We start from the raw sequence: 18275 nt of genomic DNA on the forward strand, positions 1-18275 counted from the left end.
CAAGTTGTGATGGCAACGGTTCGTTTTGATTGGCTACTGAAATGGCTTCTATTGTTGATTGGCTGATTTAGCCCTAACGCCAGCAAAATGGCAAGCCCATCGAAGGGCCATCATCGCTCGAGCTTGGCAAGGCACGTCGCGGAGTCCGGTGCGGCGGACGCTGTAGAGCCCGTGCATGTGGCGGATGACAAGCTGGATATGTCGCTGTATACAGTAAGATGGGAGAAACCGATCGTCCTGGCCAACTCACGGATTAGCCGGTCGCATTTGGTTGATTAGACCTGGCAAGACGGCTCGCAGTAGGTATACTAGTATATGAGCGGGTGTATGACACCTGAACATCCGCACGTTTCTGTCATCCGTGGCTCTCCGTCGAAGCATATGTACCACACCATCGTTGCGCACTGCGCTATGGAGGGCACCTTACGTGCTAATTACAAGGGGATCTATCGCGTCTGTGGACGAGGAATTTTACCATTACATCCTTCACGCATGATGTTGTAGTAGTATACTGCTAAGGTATGAGGTGGTTTCGGGGAAGGTCTCTGTGGCGGCCACTATATGGAGGGCGTCGTAGAGGGCTTCGCAACGATCATTCAAATGTGCGCAATGTGAAGGCCCGAACCAATAGCCAGACAATCAAGGGCGACGTGATTGGCCAAGGGGCGACGCTGTGGAGATGGCAGTTAAGTGATCAGTGGGGTAGTAGTAAGCCGTGTATGTTATTAGGTACGAGCGGTCTAGCCGCAGAAGGGGGCAGAGGACCCAAATTTGTATCAAATCCGTGGGTTTCATTTGAATGAGCCAACTTCATACTGGTTGCTTTCTTTCTAGAGCCACAGCAATGTCATCGACCCATTCACGTGTCGACGCGGGTTGTTTGTTGCGTGCAGTGCATTCCACAGACGTGGGTGGCAGGATGTCTGTCGCTGCCTGTTGGCGTGTTGTGGATTGAAGCAAACCATGTCTTTCTAGAGAACTAACTTCACCGGGGGGATAATCTGACTGCGACGCTCGCGGTGCTGTATGTCGCCCCGGCATGCCTGCCTCCAACACTTACCGGTAGTCGAAACCACGGAATGAGGTTCCTGCGATCGTGGGCATCTGATGGCACTGCCTGATATCCTCCTCAGCTGGCACCTCACGACCCAAAGCGCTGCATAGTTCGGACGATGAAGGACGACCAAACCACTCGGTCAAGACATGCACCAGTCGATTTACATGTTAACGTACTGTACTGTACATATTCGAGTCCAAGCACCATGTACGTACGACCAGAAACCGCCGAAAATGGAAATCCAACTACTAACAACCTGCTATCTCCCATTCACGGACATATCGGCCCTGTAACTTTGTCGAAGACGAGTTGGGGTGCGATGACGTGGCTTCCCCATGAACAAGTCGTTATATCGTCGACATCTTCGTCGTCGTCGTCGTGTCCCCTTCATGTGATGATGAGACTGCTCAGGAGTAGCGATCATGAAATATGTGGACGCAACAAGTGATTGATTGGGGAGCGTCGCCGACAACAACGCAATCAATCTCGACGATCCAATACGTGGGCCATAACTGGTGTGTCCATGGCATGGACATACTAGTTACAGCATGGACTCCATGCTCTTACATAGCCCACCACCAGAGGCGCAGCACGCCGCCAGTGCCGCCACTTTGCCAGGTTTCTACCTAACGTAGAGTTCTAATTTCGGGCATCCCCACTGGTGCGACTGTATAATCAGACTGTAAAATACTGTTTTACAGTTCCTGTATTTTGATTTTCGTCAACACAGCGGTTAAACTGTAAAACGTCCGAATATTTTTTTAATCCGGAAATGAACGTCTCTATTGGGGCAAAGTACAGTAACGTTAGTAGTAAATCCGAGCATGCTCGCTATCTCGTGGTAGGTTTGGCTGGCGGTTGGCAGTAGAGCCTTTAGAGCGCGCAGAAGACTGATGAAAGCCAAGAATCTCCCAAGCTTGATCCATGTCATCATCGTCCTCCCACGCCATCGTGCCTTCGCACAAACGTGCACGCCAGGAGTTTCGCCGTCGTTTTCGAATGGCCAGACCGCTGTTTGAGCGAATCATGGATGGTGTGGTGATGCGTGATGAGTACTACCCTTGGACGCATCTTGAGAGATGTTGATCCATGACCGGACAAGCTGGCAGTCTTCGTCGGTCGTGAAGTTGGAGCCACGGACGGCCTTGGCTGATTCCATTTCTGAACCTACTGATTGTTGACTCCATAACGCACATGATTGGACAAAATTATCCATTGATAGCATGTTATTGGCTAATTCGTAAAATCTCTATTTTACAGTCGCGACTGTAAATGTGGCCGATTTGCCGTCTCACGGTAAAATTTACAGTTTCCTGTATTTTACAGTCGCCCGGTGGGGCTATCAAAACTGTAAATAATCCGGATAGAACTGTATAATAGCGATTACAGTCACACCGGTGGGGATGCTCTTAAGAGACATATTTTGGAGTCGCTGCCGGGAAATGAAAGCAGCTCGGCACTGACAGTGTGAAGAATGGGTTTCGACTTCTGAAAACTGATAATCCAATAGGACACACAGGACTTTCCAGGTAGCACTGAAACATCGATTTTCACAGTATCGATCATGTCCTATTGTCTCATTTTCCAAACAAAACACCTCAAAAGTAGGCGACAATTTACGGGTGATAATTTAAGCTGGATCGTAGTATTGATCCATGCATACATTTTTGTATAATATTATGTTAGGTACTACGTAGTATATATTCAACCTCAACGGGTTATGTATTTATAGAGCCAATTGTTCAATTGATTAATTGATTTATATTTAAAAATATAAATCAATTAATGTGTTTTAAAAAACACATGGGATCAATGTGGGTATTAATTCTAAGAAGGTATTGCTACACAAATTTCGAGGTGGGTGATTGGCTGAATCCGATGTCCCTTTTAAATTGGAACTCTACGTTATTACATGCGCCCATCGTGACGTCAACGCTACATACCTCGGCCAACTCACCATTCGTTCTCCCAACGGTGCCAGCTACCTGTTGCGTACTACTAGTAGTAGACAGACGGCAAGGCGACCCTGCATGAACTCCTCGAAACCATGTACATGTAGTGGCGTCGTGCAAAACTTGTACACCGACCTCGTGGCTTAAACAACACTTCACGTTTTTTCGAGCTATGTAATGGAGAACTTGAAAGATAGAGCTAAAATACATTTCTGTTGGCTCGGGGGGTTGAGCTGAATCGGACCAGGGGGAGATTCAGGGGCATGTATTTGTGGACAGCTATTATAGAGACAAAAGTGCCGACAGATGATCGATTTATCAAGGCCAGCAGATCATGTGAGTCACAGGAAGAAGCCACGCAGTCATGTTTGACCTTACACGTCAAGTGAGGAAGCTCCACAATCAGGAGAACGACTGGCCACTGTCCGCTTATGGAAACAACTCGATTGGAACTTCATATCGAATTCCATACATGTGTCGTCAGTCCATGGTGTCGACATCGCTACAGTACACTGTACTACAGTACTAGAATCAGGTCGTGCCAACGTGCAATTTAGTACATTCACGCCTCCAGTGGCTTTCGCAAATCCATTAGCACAACCTCCGCAGCATCCCAACCCACCGGACGAACATCAGGATGCTGCCGTGCTCCATTCACTGAAATCATAAAGACACTACTACACCATTTCATGACACTAATCTCGTGGTGAGATTATCCCGCAATCTCTTCGGATCTTGAGCTACGACCATGCGTTCATCATCTCCACTACTGAAAACAAGTTTAATCCGTGGACGACCACGGTTTTCGTATACAAGTACCTAAAATCAATATAAAATGGTTGCAAGTGATTGTCTAGTACCTTGATTAAAGTATAACATATATATCATCCTTCCTAGATCAATCTCTACCCATTATTGTCGTTGCAAGCATATGCTTTAACAACCCTACTCATTTTCAAATTCCCACGGCGAGAATGGCACCGCCGATGCCGTCGAGCCAGCTACCGTTGCCCCTTCCCACCAACTTTTTCCACACCAAGGCTCTGGATGCACGGTCCCAGCAGTCCCTGCTCCACACAGCCCAGTCGTGCGGGGCCCACCTCCTCCGTAACGCGCACGCAATGGACGACCACCTCGTGTACGCGATGCACACGGACCCGGCGTCCCATCGCCGCATGAAGATGGTTCTCGGCAAAGACACGTTGGATCTGTCTCTCACGTGTATGATCGGCCACACGCAGTTCCATGCGTCGCTCGAGGACGTGGCGGCGTTCTTTCGAAGCGACTCGCTCGGCTGCGCCGCCAACGACGGGCTCGAGCTCGACTCGCGCCATCTGTACACACTGGCCGCGCCAACGAAAGACGACCCGTTGCGATACACTGGCGTGCACTGGACAGCGTACAAGATGCCGCCGCCATCGACCTCCCCTCGCGACTACTGCTACCTCGAGGTACAGTATAGCCAGCCATCATCATGATTCACAACCATTTTTACCATGTGGTGACGTAGGGCCACAGCGAGTTCACAGACCCCAAGACATCCCGTCGCGGGTGGTTCCGCGTGCTTCAGTCCGTCGACGTCGCTGCGTGTCCGTCGTTGCTGGCGCCGTGCGGCATCCTCCGGTCCCACTGGTTCCGGTCGGGGCATGTGTTCATGGAAAGTGGGCGCCATGGCTTGTTGGACTGTTATGCGGTACTCGCAGTAGCTCCTGGCGACCACAACCAGCACCACGGCATGAGTTTCATGCGCAAATGGATCACCCAGGTCATGGCCGTCCCCAATGCGTTCCTCACCCGGCGGCTCGCGACGGCGCCGCTCCTTCCCGACGACGCGCTACGACCCAAGGACTCGGTCAAGATGTGCATGGTGTGCACCAGTCGGTTCAACCTGTTCAACTCCAAGCACCACTGCCGTCTATGCGGTCAAGTTGTGTGCGGCAACTGCCACCTTTCGTGGAAAGTGCGCAACACCAAGGTTCGCATGTGCGTGCAGTGCACCGATCGTGGCGGGGTAACTTCGTTTCGAGACTCGTGCTCGATGACATGGACCAGCAGCTTGGACGACCCGCGCCGCCGCGGTGGTCCTTCTTCTAACCAACACTCGAGCCTGAACCAACGCGAGAGTTTTGCGTCGTCGGCGGACGCGACGGCTACGTCCAGCTGCTCGGACGATCAGCACCTAGTTCTGGGTGACCTAGACTGCCTCGGCAGCTTCACAGTCGAAGGAGCCAAACAACTCAACTACGACCACTTGTTTGACTTTTCTGTGCTATTGCACACACACCCGTTGAACGACACGACCACCACCAACCAAGTGAATGCCGCCGCCGCCCACCCCCCTTTTCGCCTCAAACCAACCGCGCTTTACCCATCCAATGTGGCTACAGCTACGGCTACAACGGCGGCGGCTACAATGACGGCAGCGGCTACACTTTTCTACCCATCCGATAGGTCTACGGCTACTAGGGGGGCTACAGCTACGGCTACAACGACGGCGGCGGCTACACTTTTCTACCCATCCGATGGGGCTACAGCTACAAGGGTTGCTACAACTTCGGCTGCAACTGAGGGTATAGCTACGAGGATGGCTACGGCTACACCTGCCACGAATGTCAAGCCCACTACCACACTGTACGACGCGACCATGCTGCAGCCATTATCGGTAGCCAAAAAATGCGACACTGTGAAAGCAGCCCCGACACTGGACATGGCGACGTACTCGGAATCTGTCGTCAACGTTCAGGCGTTGCTCCACTCAAAGCGCACAGACGGGTGTAGTACTAGTAGTACTAGTACTAGTTCTACTCCTTGTGCGCCACCCACCACCCACAGCGCGACATTGTTGCACGAACTGCTGGAACAAATGTACGACGGCAAGAGCGCGATCGTCCAAGGACTGTACAGAGACCTTGTAGCGCAGACTAGTAGTACCACCACCCCATCATAGTAATGAATTACTAGTAAAGGCAACCACTATTACAGTAATAGATTAAATTAACACGACTCTTGGCGTAACTAATATAAGTTACAGTGTCTTACATGTTGAAGCTGGCGTCCGGCTCCGCTTTACATGTACTATAGATAGTACACGTGGGTATCATTTCTAGTCTTTACTTACACTTCGGGTATCCACAACGTTAGTATAACGTAATAAACCAGTTTACATGTTACCAGTAACACTTATCACTGTAAGGTAAACTTTTTTGGAGGAGTCCAAATTCAACGGTCAACAATCATCACTTTTCCTAATCACTTTTCAATGTGTCTCGTGTTCTCGTCGGACTAGAACTCATTGTCGAGCCCACGAACACGTAGACTGAGGAGAATTGCACATAACTTTTGAGTCCGTTACGATATACACATTTGAGTTCTGAGTAGTCAAGACGCACCGCTTTCTCTTCATAATCAAATTATAAGTTTACACGATTCTTCACAGAAAAAATTGTCACTTTCGAAGCATTTGTACTCACAATTTGATACAGTATTAGTAGCCAATTTAGGATAACTATTTTTATCTTTAAGTATGTATGTGTACAAGCATTGAAATTCTGTTTAGGGTAAGCGGTTACAACAGGTTTAATATAATTTACACAAGGTTATGGGTTTGCAGAGTATATAATCTTCTGGTGTGGAAATATAGTTCTACAAGCGTACTTCATGCCTAATCTTGAACGACTATTATCAACCGTTTCTAGATAATTGGCATTTCATCAATGTGACGGAAGGGTTGACATTATATGACAGAGGTTTTGACTCTTCAACAAATAACGAGGTGTGATAGGGCAATTCAAAGTTATTCAAAGTTATCCAAAGTTATCTTAAACTGGTTTTTTACGTTCGCGATATGGACACATGGGAAAATATCAACTAGTACACCATTTTACCTGATCAAGTTAGACTTTTTTCCTATCAATGTGGTTCATTGTGACATTAGTATTAAATACAGAAAATAAATGATTGCTGGCGAAAAATAATTCCATTACTGTCCAATGGACCTTAGCACCCAATGTCTGTCTATTTAAATACTTATTTTTGTATTCGGAGTTTCTAAAAGTTCAGTACGATTTTAACCCCCCTCTCGCTGCAATAATACTCAATTTTTAAACCACTGTCAATTGGTAAAAAAAAAAAAAATCCCCTTTGTCCAACCAAAGTCAATTGGTAAAAAAATAAAAATAAATTTTCCCCTTTGTCCAACTGCTCGGACCATTATGTATGGTACCGTAACCACTACCTACTCTATCCTTCATTCGTGCAATACAGTATCATCTCTATCTGGGGGCAAATTCAGCCCCGACATGCCTGGGTACCAGTGCGAGTACGCTAGAAGGGCCTTCGCCACATATGCCAGCCGCTTTTCCAGCGTCAGATGGGGCAGTTGGTCCCGATTGAGTGGCTGTGGGCCATCGGTTGCATCTTCGCCAGGTACAAACTGACTGCGCTTGGCGGTCTGCCGTCGAAACGTAGCTCCCATCGACATGCGGGGCTCGATACTGCTGCACGTGGTTTCACAGGCGCTGCCCCAGTGCACGAGGCTAGGAATCCAAGTGGCCACGTGTCCCGCACTACAGTAGTAGTATGTACATACAAATTACCAAGTAGATTTGAAATTGGAGTGTTTGGGTTCTCAATCGAATAAGCAGCACCACCAAATCGCCAGACAATCGATGATCGGCCAATCAAAACCCAGAAAACGAATCAAGTGGCCAATCAAACTCACTCTTGGACCAAGTCAACGCCGAATTACCATGTGTGACTGAAATTAGTGTGATACTCCACGATCTTTACACGTCAGGACAAACAATCGATCGATAGATTTGGCGAATATCAGCACAAAAGTCCAAAATATTGGGTAAAAGGACAAAATATCATAGCAGCAAAGTAACGACTGGGCAAACTACCTAACTTACGGGACGATTAGGGGCACAGCACTGGGCGAGTGGACGGACCGGCGGTGCTGGGGATGGTGCGGCGCGTAGAAGAAGTCGTCGGCATCGATCGGCACGACATGCATGCAGCCGTTGTCGGCGGTGGCGCCGTGGCGGTTGAGGGGAAGCCAGCACGTGAGGCTCGTGAACTGCTCGTCGGCGTCGTGGCACTGGTCAAAGCCTAGATCTCGATGCGCGGCGCCAAAGTTGACCCCAATGTATGGGTTGGAAGCAGTGGTTTGGGAGACGGGACGGTGGAGATGCCAGCAGTTGAGGTCGGCTTCGAGAACGCATCCTGGCCCCAATAACGGTTCGTACACGGCGCCCCAGACCGCATCCAGATACGCCCATGCTTCATCAAACACAAAGATGAACGCTGGCGGGTACCCCGCGGCATGCAGCGCATGGACACCAGCTTCCAACGCCGCGAGGGAGTAAGTGGTGTGGTTTGCTTGGGCGAACGGATCCAACACCGTGTACCCTTGCTCGGAGAGGACGACGGATGTTCCTGTAGCGTCGTCCGTCGAAAACTTAGAGCTGGACGATGTGATGGAGAAGGCAGAGTTTGCAAGAGGCGAGGACGTGACGTGCAACGACGAGCCGCCGACCAACGCGGTCCAATGGGTCGGGTCGTGCAGCACCGAGGTCGGATGGGGTGGGTCTTCGAAGAAGAGTTTCTCCAACACGAACAGCTGCGAGATCGCATGTCTCGCCATCTCGGCAGGCATCGGTACCCCCATGGCCGCTGCATACGCATCCAATTGCCGCTGCAGGTTGGTGGTCATAATACTTTGAAGTAACGTTACTCAAAGTCGGAAAGTGCCGCCTTTTCCGTAAAATGATGATATGTATCCGGATTTTGGTGAAAAGTAATCAATCTTCCGAACGATTCGCGTTATATCCAATCAGACTTTAATTTGGCGTAAACATCATCATGACAGTATTTTTATACTTGGAGTTCAAGTGAAAACCCAACCAATTATAATCCCGCCAATAACAAACTGTAAAATAATACAGTACTACTATTAATAGTACACCTTTTTGCGGTTAATTTCAGCTTTTTTCCACTATATTTCGCTTAGCTTGCAGTATGTTTCACGAGACCACCGATATATTTCGGTTATCTCCATTTAATTTCGTGGCTACCTCAAACTTCGGGTTTCTATTTCACCAAGCCAGCAGTATAATGCAACCAACTATCGTTTAATTTCAGTTTTTGTCAATATATTTCACCCAGCATCCGATATATTTCGCTAAAAAAACCAATCATACAGGACACGTACCGGTGGTATATCTACATGTATCTATCTACCTATGCCCTAGGTGACGCTTGCGACTTTTCAGCATGTTGGACTCCATGGTCATGAGTACACAATGACGACAAGTGACAACTTGGCTTGCCGCCACCGAAGCATGTCTCTACTCGTTTGATCAATGACTTTACGTTATGTAAGTCCCCCCCACCTAAGGTGGCGAAAATCCTGCGGTGGTTCCGCATGGTACTCAAACATTCAAACCAGTAACTCATCAGGTACACTCACCTTCTTATCTTCACAACAGGTAACTACTACTACGTAGTATATAATTAGGCTGCACTTTGTGGACGCATGCGCTCAGTGCAAACATATTTCAAAATGTAATTATTATCAATTTAAACGTGTCAAATTGACGCGTTTAATTGCAATGGTCGTAGCGGGTCAATCGACGACTAAGGCGATGGGTCTTCGATTAGCCCGTCAAAGCGTGGAATGTGGTCATCCAAGTGCCCAGCACAGTGCTGCTCACGCAATTTCTTCAAGCACGCGCCGCCTGCCTTAGCTTTGGTTCCTTTTTTTCAAATATAATCCCAACTTCACCTCTGCTGACTTCCTAGCTTGAGCACTTCGTCACGGTATCCATCCTTGTGCTCCTCTAGGCTGTATCCACCTTCGATGAAAAGCCGTATGAAGTCAACAAGCAGCTTCATGTCTGAGCGGCGTTGACGGTTGCCGTCGTTGCCTTGGTTCCATGGACGTGGGACCGGCGTAAACCACTCAAACCACACGTGGATGGCATAATCGCTTCGCCTCTGCTCCTCTTCGCCGGAACCACATCCGGCTCAGGTACATCGGCATCGAGCTTTGCACCCTTCGCGAGAAGCGTTGTTCCAACTGACTTTCCTGCAGTGATAGCAGAAGCAACCAACGTTGTCTCGATATCTTGGATCCGGTCAATCAGGCGCTTGTTTTGCTCGGCGAGGGTTTGTATCATGTCAGTCTGCTGCTTAGCAAAACTGCTCATGGTAGACATCGATGCCGCTTCACTTGCTTGAACCTTGCGATTGCGAAGCAGTAGTTCCCACGCGGTGAAGGCTTCGATGTCAACTCCAACTTTCTTGGCCACCGTTGTGATTCTTGTGACAAGTGGTGCCGACGCACACAACGCCTTTAGCATAGGGTAGGACCGTGTAAGGTACACCATAAGCAGAGTGACGACTTCGTTGTTGATGTTGTACTTGTTGTCTTGCATGCCAATGCAAGACGCAAAAAGTACCGCTTGCATCCGTGCAAGCATTTTCTTCGTTGCAGCATCGAAAATCTCGAGCGACGGAGCCACCACGGTCGCCCCAGCCGGCCAACCACTCTAAACGCGGGCAACCTTCTGTTATTCGTTGCAGGTATTGAAAACGTAAGCAAACGCCTTGTTTGTTGCTGTCATGTTCCAGCTGCCGTGGTTAAAGATCCATTGCGACGACAACTCCGACGATCCCTTGGCAAACTGGGCTCCTCCTCGGCGAAAGGAATGGGATATCAAACCAGCTAAGACTCCAGTCGGTTGGCAGATGCGGTTCAGCAGGCGGTTGATGTGACTGTGGACTCCGGGCAGAGCTCCAACTGACACCTTCATTGTAGCAACTGCATCCATGGGCTGCACCCCGACGACCGCTCCGATTGGTCGGTTGAGCAAGTCCATTAAGGGGATCGACGACATCAATTTGGGACAGAGTAGTACTCGACGTGTAAATGCTATTACTCGGAACAATTTTTCACCAATCGAAAATCTGAACCGAAACTTCTGCTAGGCTTGTCCAGTTCTATCGTATTTTCCTAAAAAATATCAATACTAACTATAAGTTGGAATAGCTGTCGAAAGACAAGGCATTATTTTGTAGTCTTTAGATGACTAGCACCATATGCTCTTAGTAAAGATGCAGGGAAAATGCCATAACGATACCAGCAAAATGAAGTTTTGCGTATTATATGTAGTGGTGTAGCCAAGGCAGTAAGTTCTTTAGCATGTGGTATATTAAGGATATTTTGCAATGAATGATGTCTGAGCGGAACGAGATATCATTCTTTTTGCTATGAATGATATCTCGTTCCGCTCAGACGAAAAAACCTCATGATTAAATTCCGAAACGACAAAACCTGTCTACTATTGATAAATATTTCCGCAACATGGCTAGTCTGTCCTTCAAAAAACCTCTAGCAATGCATCAACATGTATAACTTTCAAAGCGCTTGGTGTCGTGCTCGACACTCATGTTTGTGATTGTCGAGCACGATACCAAGAGGCGATCATGACGTGGTACTTGGTCGGGTATGCGAGGCGGCGCAGCTGAATACGCAAGGCCTCCATACCATGACAATGGTCTCGGTTTGGCGTGACCACAACGCCTGGTAACCGGAGCAGCACCGCTAATGATCGGACACCGGCGACGTCAAAACGAAAGTACTCGGTCGAGTCCGCGTCAATTAACGTGTCCAGGCGAAAACGAACGTCGGGGATAACGGGACGTTCAACCCGACTTCTCAACAGCTTCCACAGTAGTATGAACAACAGTCGACGCTGCTGTTGACATGGGTTCGTTTTAAGCAGCCTCCGCACGACTGACACCACCAGCGCTGTCTCATTCATTCCGACGTGTGCCCATGCTGATCTAATATCCGGATAATTTATTCGTATATTTGATGGAAATATGCTGTTGCGAAATCATAAAATATCTGTCGTTGTCGCTGCCGTTGTCGCTGCGTGAGCTGAACGCGAACAAATAACCGACAATTTCGCAATCTTCTTATTGTCGATTTTCTTCAAATTCCCCAATTTTGCATGGTTCGTTCAATCGAGCACAACAGCCGAGACAACTGATTGGCCAATATCCACCACCACTTCGCCCTTTTAAGTAGAAACTCGAAAATGGATTGTAGCCAATCAGCGACAAGTAATTTGGGATTGACAAATGAGAGATATTGGTGCTCGATACGCTCGATTGAACAGGGTCCAGAAATTCATACCGAATCTCCAATACTACTTTACACCATTTTTCACTGTCATTTAAGTTCAAGTTCTTTCTGGTATATTTCGCGCGACACACAACTGATTCACGCCATGAGCGTTATGTTCGCCATGCATTCGATATATTTCGTCCAGACCCTACATCGTTGCAATATATTTCGTCTTATATCCGGTATATGTCTCCCCACAACCGGTATATTTCACACGTTGTTCAATATATTTCAAATGATTTTCCATCTACACCTTTTTTCGGTTAATTTGAGGACCTCGCCATACTTTTTCGCGAAATGGACAAGCAATTCGCGGCGGTTCCACTTCATTCGTTGTATATTCGTTATATTTCGCCTGCAACCAAGAAGATTGCAATATATTTCAAGCGATGTTCCTTATGTGTCACTCACTGTGTATGCGCTCAATTCAGCGAGTGGTTCAATATATTTCGGGGTGCAATCCATATATTTCGAGCGAAAATAGGAAGGAATCACTTCAAACCGAAGATCTCGCGGGCTATCACTCATTCTTCGAAACGATGACGGACGATGGAACAAGCCCCTCCCGCAGCGCTTGCCACACCAGTACGTTCCAACACATACCCTATGTACCTAGTTGACCTGTTCATAACCACGCCGCCGTGGCAAGTACTGTTGAATTGATGGGATGCGACTTGCGACTTGGGTGAAGGCGGCTTGCGTTAGCGAGCGACTTACGAACAAGATAGGAAATCGGAAAGTGATTAAGGAGTGGTAAACTAATGAACTACTTCAACACATATATCCTCTTGTTCTCTTCTGCCTACGCACTTGAAGGTGACCTAGTGCCAATGCCCTTGATGGTCGCTGCATCTTCGTCTCTGGTGCAATGATGTAAGTGTGCAATGCTGTTCTGGTGATAAACATTGTCATCCAGGGTTCAAGTTGCGGAATCTGGATGATTCCGCTGCCATCAACATACCGAACTTCAACACCCCCTAACCCTGATGACTGATCACTCCATCATCGATAGGCTGCGCTGTCATTGGCCCATTCTCTTGGGCTGACTGGCCTGTCATTGGCACATTTTCTTGGGGATGCTGGCCTGTCATTGGTCCATTCTCTTGGGGTTGGGGGTTTGCCGTCAGGCAGTTTGCCATTGACCATTTTCGAAATTGCTCGCATGCGAACTTCGTCGCAACTTTGGTCAAGGCGTCGGCTCGCATCTCTGTCGTGGGGACGAACTTGAGAGCCAATGCGCCGGCTTGAACGAGCTCGTGAAGGTAATGATGTCTTACGTCGATGTGTTTGGTGCGCTCACTGATCGCTGTAGACTTGACGTGGCGATGGCGGACATATTGTCGCAGTGTAAGGTGAGCGTGTCGGCTACGACGCCTAGGTCAACCATGAGGCCGCGCAACCACGACGATTCGCGGGCCGCTTCGGCCGCCGCGATGTATTCCGCTTCGCAGCTGAATAGCGCTGTGATGCGCTGGCGGACGCTCTTCCACATGAGGAGACCGCCGAGGAATGACCACAAGAAGCCTGTGGTGGATCGGCGATCGGGGCGCGTAGCCCAGCTTGCGTCGCAGTATCCGCCCAAGGCTACCCTGTGCCGAATTGGATGCCCCATGTCTTGGTTCCTGACAGGTATCGTAGGACACGCTTGGCGCCGAGCAGGTGCGGCGTGCGCGGGGCATGGAGGTGACAAGACAGACGTTGGACGGCGTGGGCAATGTCGGGACGTGTGCACACCATCAGGTAAACAAGAGATCCGATCATTGCTCGGTACTCTCCTTGGTCTACACTTGGCTGACTTTCGTCGTGCCATAGGTCTTCTTGGTCGGCCAGCTCTGGGGTGGCGACGGGGTGGCAGTTGGCCATGCCGAATCGATCAAGAACTTTGGCGGCATACGCGTCTTGGGACATGGTGATTGTTGCTTCGTCCATATTGCGGCTGATTCTGATGCCGAGTAGGTAGTGGACGGAACCTTGGCGCTTGAGTTCGATCTTGGCGGCCAAGGTGGTCATGATCTTGTCCATATTTTCTTGGGTCGGGGCGGCGACTATGAAGTCGTCGACATACGTGCCGAGGATTTCCAGGTCGTTGCCCTGGCCGCGGGTGAAAACGCATGGGTCGTGGGCGCTTTGAGCCCAGCCGAGTGACGCAATCTGCTTCTTGCAGTGCTTTTCGAACTCGTGGCCGCTCTGGTTCAGTCCGTAGAGCACCATGGTGACCAAGGCGGCCTTGCCGCGTTGGGTCACGTGTCCTTCAGGTTCGACCGCCCATATTGGTCGTCCTAACGTTGCTTGGATGTAGGCGTTCACTGCGTCGGCCTGTTCGATTACCATACGGCGGGATGTGGCGACGGCGCAGATCGCGCGGATGACGTCATCTTGATGACGTTGGAGGAGGACTCGTCGTAGTCCACTCCTGCGATCTGCGAGAAGCCTTTCAAGACCCAGCGCGCCTTCCAGCGGATGACGTTTCCTTCGGCGTCGGTCTTGCGGGCGTAAGTCCATCGGCCTTGGATGACTTTACGTCCGGGTGGTGGTGCTTGGACGGTCCAACACTTGAGCGCTAGAAGCTGCGTTACTTCGGCTTCTTCGGCCGCTTTCCATTGGCGCCAGTCCGGTGAAGCCATCGCCTCTCGGTGGCTGTTGGGGACCGGACGGACTTGGACGGCTGCGCAGGCGTACTCGACGCCGTCGACGCGGTAAGTCACTGTATTTTCTCCCATGAACGAGTCGTAATCATATTGGTAGCCTTCCAGATCTGCGTCCAGGGCCACTTCGGCCAGCGCCATCGAGGCATAGCGAGGGTTTGGCTTAGGTACGCGCTTGGGCAAGGGATGCTCGCTGTCGAAGGCGAGTGGCGCGACGGATCGGGGCTTGGCGTAGCGAAAAAACGGTGATGCCGCGAGTGCTTGGCGGCGCGCTGCGTTCATCTCGTTCCGGAACTGGTCCTGGTGTTTGAGTCGGCCGGTGTCGTTGGGGCCCGAGCGCATATGGCGAACGCGTACTATGGTGTGGCGTAAGGTTGACGAGGCGACGAGGCACTGTAGTGGGAGCCAGACGGGCCGGTGGGGTGTCGTCGGACGCATCAGCTGGTAGGATGTCGTCGACCGCATTGTCCACGACACGACGAACGGTGTTAACGGCTGACTCGAAGTACGTAGGCGCCGCTTGGATGGCGCGATGGACGAGCTTGGTCGTGTGACCACCGGAGTTGAGTGTCGTGTCAGCGTCAGCATCGTCGTCGCCGTCGTCAATAGAGTCCGGAAGCGACGAGTCACCAAAGAATTCCGACTCCATGAAAGTAACATGCACTCCATGGGTCATTTTGTGTTCCTCTACATTATATAACTTGTGGGCTTTCATGCTTCCATGTAGCCCATCATGATGCACAGCGTCGCCTTGGGGGCGAGCTTGTTGCGGCGTTCGGGTTGCTTCACCAGTTTGAAGCATTTGCAGCCGAAGACCTGCATGTTGTTGAGTGTGGGTACGTGGCCGCAAAACAACTCAAGTGGTGTTTTGACGCACTTAGTTGTTTGCAGGACGCGATTGCATATGAAGGCCGCCGTGTTGACGGCTTCTGCCCACCAACGATTGGGCATGTTGGCGTGGGCGAGCATGGCCAGAGCCATTTCCATCAAGGTACGATGCGCCCGTTCGGCGACACCGTTTTGCCATTGGTTTCCTGCGGATGAGGACTCATGTTTGATTCCCATAGATTGCAACAAGTCGTCAAGCGCGCGAGACGAGTATTCGGGGCCGCCGTCCGACCGAAACACTTTGACCTTGCGGCCGGTCTGGCGTTCCGAGTACGCCAAGATCGCCTCCAAGTTCGACTGTTGGTCGGCGGCTCCAGTGGATGACACGAAGCGGACGATTTTGAAGCCGGTGTTGTCGTCGACGTATACCGTGTAGTAGCGGCAACCGCCGGCGGACATGGTAGGCAAAGGTCCTTTTGTGGCTGAGTGCCGGAACGTTCGAGTCCCTTGCTTGGCAACGGTGACGCGGTGCATCTTGGCACGTGGACAGTGCATGCATGGATACGCCATGTCACGAAGCTGTGGCGGTAGTCCAAGACCAGCCTTAGCGCAAGTGCGCAAGGCGTCGAGGGGTAAGTGCCCGATGCGGTGGTGCCCTAGTGTGGCCGTGTCGTCAACAGTAAGGTTTGCATGATCTCGGGTTAGGTCCCATCCAAGACATACAGTCGTTGATCGTGGTTCATGGTAGCACGAGCCACCGGTACATTTGAGTGCAAAATGGTACACGTGTCGTTGTGGAATTCAACCTTGACCGCCTTGTTCGCGCGCATCAAGGCAGGGATTGACATGAGGGTTGTTTCCATGCCGTCGATCAACAACACGTCTGCCAAGGTAAGTACCTTTGAGGTTGCCGTGGTGATGTTGAGTTTTCCGATGGTAGTGGCGATTGTAACTCCGCCGTTGGCGACGATGACCTGGCGGTGACAATTCCGCGTGTCGTACAGATGCGTGGCGGCGCCAGTCATGTGCGTCGAGGCGCCAGAGTCGATGATGATCCGGTGTTTGATGGCTGCGTGGGCCCCGTCACTAGCGGTGTAGACCTCGTCTGTGGCCGTGTCTGACGTGGACGTATCTCCGGATGCATCATGTTGGTTCGCGGCCATGGATGCGGCCGCCGCGGTGATCGACGGATTAGTCGATGTGGTCGTCACATCTGTCGTTGGCGAAGCAGTGGACGCCAAGTCTCGGTGGCGTTGATGGACATCGATAGACATGCGTAAGGTCCGGATAAGTTCAGGGTCGTCAAATGGCGCGAACGGTGCATCGTTGATGTACGTCTCGTATGCGTGATCGCACAACCATGGAAGGTAGGAATCGTTGATTAGCATCTCGCGGATTTGGGGGGTTCTGACGGCCCGCATGTCATAGGCCATGACGGTGTAGCGGCTGATGACCCAGCCTGGGAACACTTTGATTGTTGCCGGGCCTGGGATTGGCTTGGTCGCTAGGACTGCCAAATCGTCGCGGCTCATGAAGTTGGCCATGTATGGCACACCTTTGATGGTGACTATACGTCGGGGTCGTATCGATGGGTGCCAGGCACGGTCGACGTATTCTTCTGGCTTCTCGAATTAGACGCGATCGAACTCATCTTGGTTCGATGGTACCGCTGTAGCGGGGGTGGAGATGGGGTGAATAGCGGCGCGCCGACTTCATGACGACGCTTGACCAGCGTTTGGAAGCGATGGATGAAGTATGGTAAGGTTTCTTGGCGCATATCCCATGACAACCGCGCCCATTCCATGGCGACTTGGATCCGATGGATCTTTGTTGTAGGTCGGTGGTGGATGGCCAGGGCCTCGTACTCCGTCTTGACGTTGGCCGCGCCTTCCACGTGACGGTACTGCCCTGCCTCGATCGTCTCGATGAGAATTCCAAAAGCCTTTTGGTCGTCAAGGTCGGGCGGGTTCGTCGGGCGTACCGTGAATTGGTCAAGGATCCCTTTGGCCATGAGGCGGCCTTGGAAGTATGTATTCCAATCACAGTAATTGTGCTCGTTGAGCTTCATGGCGTTGGGTGTCGTCATGGGTCTTCCTTCTTGTTCGTTTTGCCTTGCGTAGGGGATGGGCTCAGTACCTGTTGAATTGATGGGATGCGACTTGCGACTTGGGTGAAGGCGGCTTGCGTTAGCGAGCGACTTACGAACAAGATAGGAAATCGGAAAGTGATTAAGGAGTGGTAAACTAATGAACTACTTCAACACATATATCCTCTTGTTCTCTTCTGCCTACGCACTTGAAGGTGACCTAGCGCCAATGCCCTTGATCGTCGCTGCATCTTCGTCTCTGGTGCAATGATGTAAGTGTGCAATGCTGTTCTGGTGATAAACATTGCCATCCAGGGTTCAAGTTGCGGTATCCGGATGATTCCGCTGCCATCAACATACACAAGTTCAAGACGATATCAGAGTCTGCCAAGCGTCACATTGTTGACATCTACAAAATGGATGGCGATTGAGCTGCAGTTGCAGAAGCGGATGAAGTCAAACCATCAACTGCTCGAGGTTGGCTGAACCTGGAATCAGTCACTCCGACCAGCGA

The 18275-nt window shown here is 50.5% G+C and overlaps 3 protein-coding genes across 3 annotated transcripts; 1 reads left to right on the top strand and 2 right to left on the bottom strand.

Annotated features, from left to right (window-relative positions):
* Positions 1–3975: 3975 nt before the first annotated feature.
* Positions 3976–5956, top strand: H257_16865 (hypothetical protein; the record flags this gene model as incomplete). Its single annotated transcript, XM_009845454.1, has 2 exons — positions 3976–4460; positions 4520–5956. The coding sequence occupies exons 1-2, from the start codon at positions 3984–3986 to the stop codon at positions 5954–5956; spliced, it is 1914 nt and encodes a 637-aa protein (XP_009843756.1). The 5' UTR covers positions 3976–3983.
* A 1163-nt stretch (positions 5957–7119) lies between these two features.
* Positions 7120–8743, bottom strand: H257_16866 (hypothetical protein). Its single transcript, XM_009845455.1, has 2 exons — positions 7920–8743; positions 7120–7574 (listed from the first exon to the last, which is right to left on the bottom strand). The coding sequence occupies exons 1-2, from the start codon at positions 8720–8722 to the stop codon at positions 7256–7258; spliced, it is 1122 nt and encodes a 373-aa protein (XP_009843757.1). The 5' UTR covers positions 8723–8743; the 3' UTR covers positions 7120–7255.
* An 8499-nt stretch (positions 8744–17242) lies between these two features.
* Positions 17243–17761, bottom strand: H257_16867 (hypothetical protein; the record flags this gene model as incomplete). The annotated part of the gene is made up of 1 exon (XM_009845456.1): positions 17243–17761. The coding sequence occupies one exon, from the start codon at positions 17759–17761 to the stop codon at positions 17243–17245; it is 519 nt and encodes a 172-aa protein (XP_009843758.1).
* Positions 17762–18275: the final 514 nt, after the last annotated feature.

Source organism: Aphanomyces astaci (genome assembly GCF_000520075.1).
Source record: "Aphanomyces astaci strain APO3 unplaced genomic scaffold supercont1.93, whole genome shotgun sequence".
In the NCBI taxonomy this organism is placed as follows: Eukaryota; Oomycota; class Saprolegniomycetes; order Saprolegniales; family Verrucalvaceae; genus Aphanomyces; species Aphanomyces astaci.

Bases quoted from the DNA above. Each gene is read 5' to 3' on its own strand.
- H257_16866 (XM_009845455.1), bottom strand. From the start codon at position 8,722: ATGACCACCAACCTGCAGCGGCAATTGGATGCGTATGCAGCGGCCATG. The intron at 7,575-7,919 runs GTAAGTTAGGTA...CTACTACTGTAG, and splicing joins GCTGTGCCCCTAATCGTCCC to TGCGGGACACGTGGCCACTT.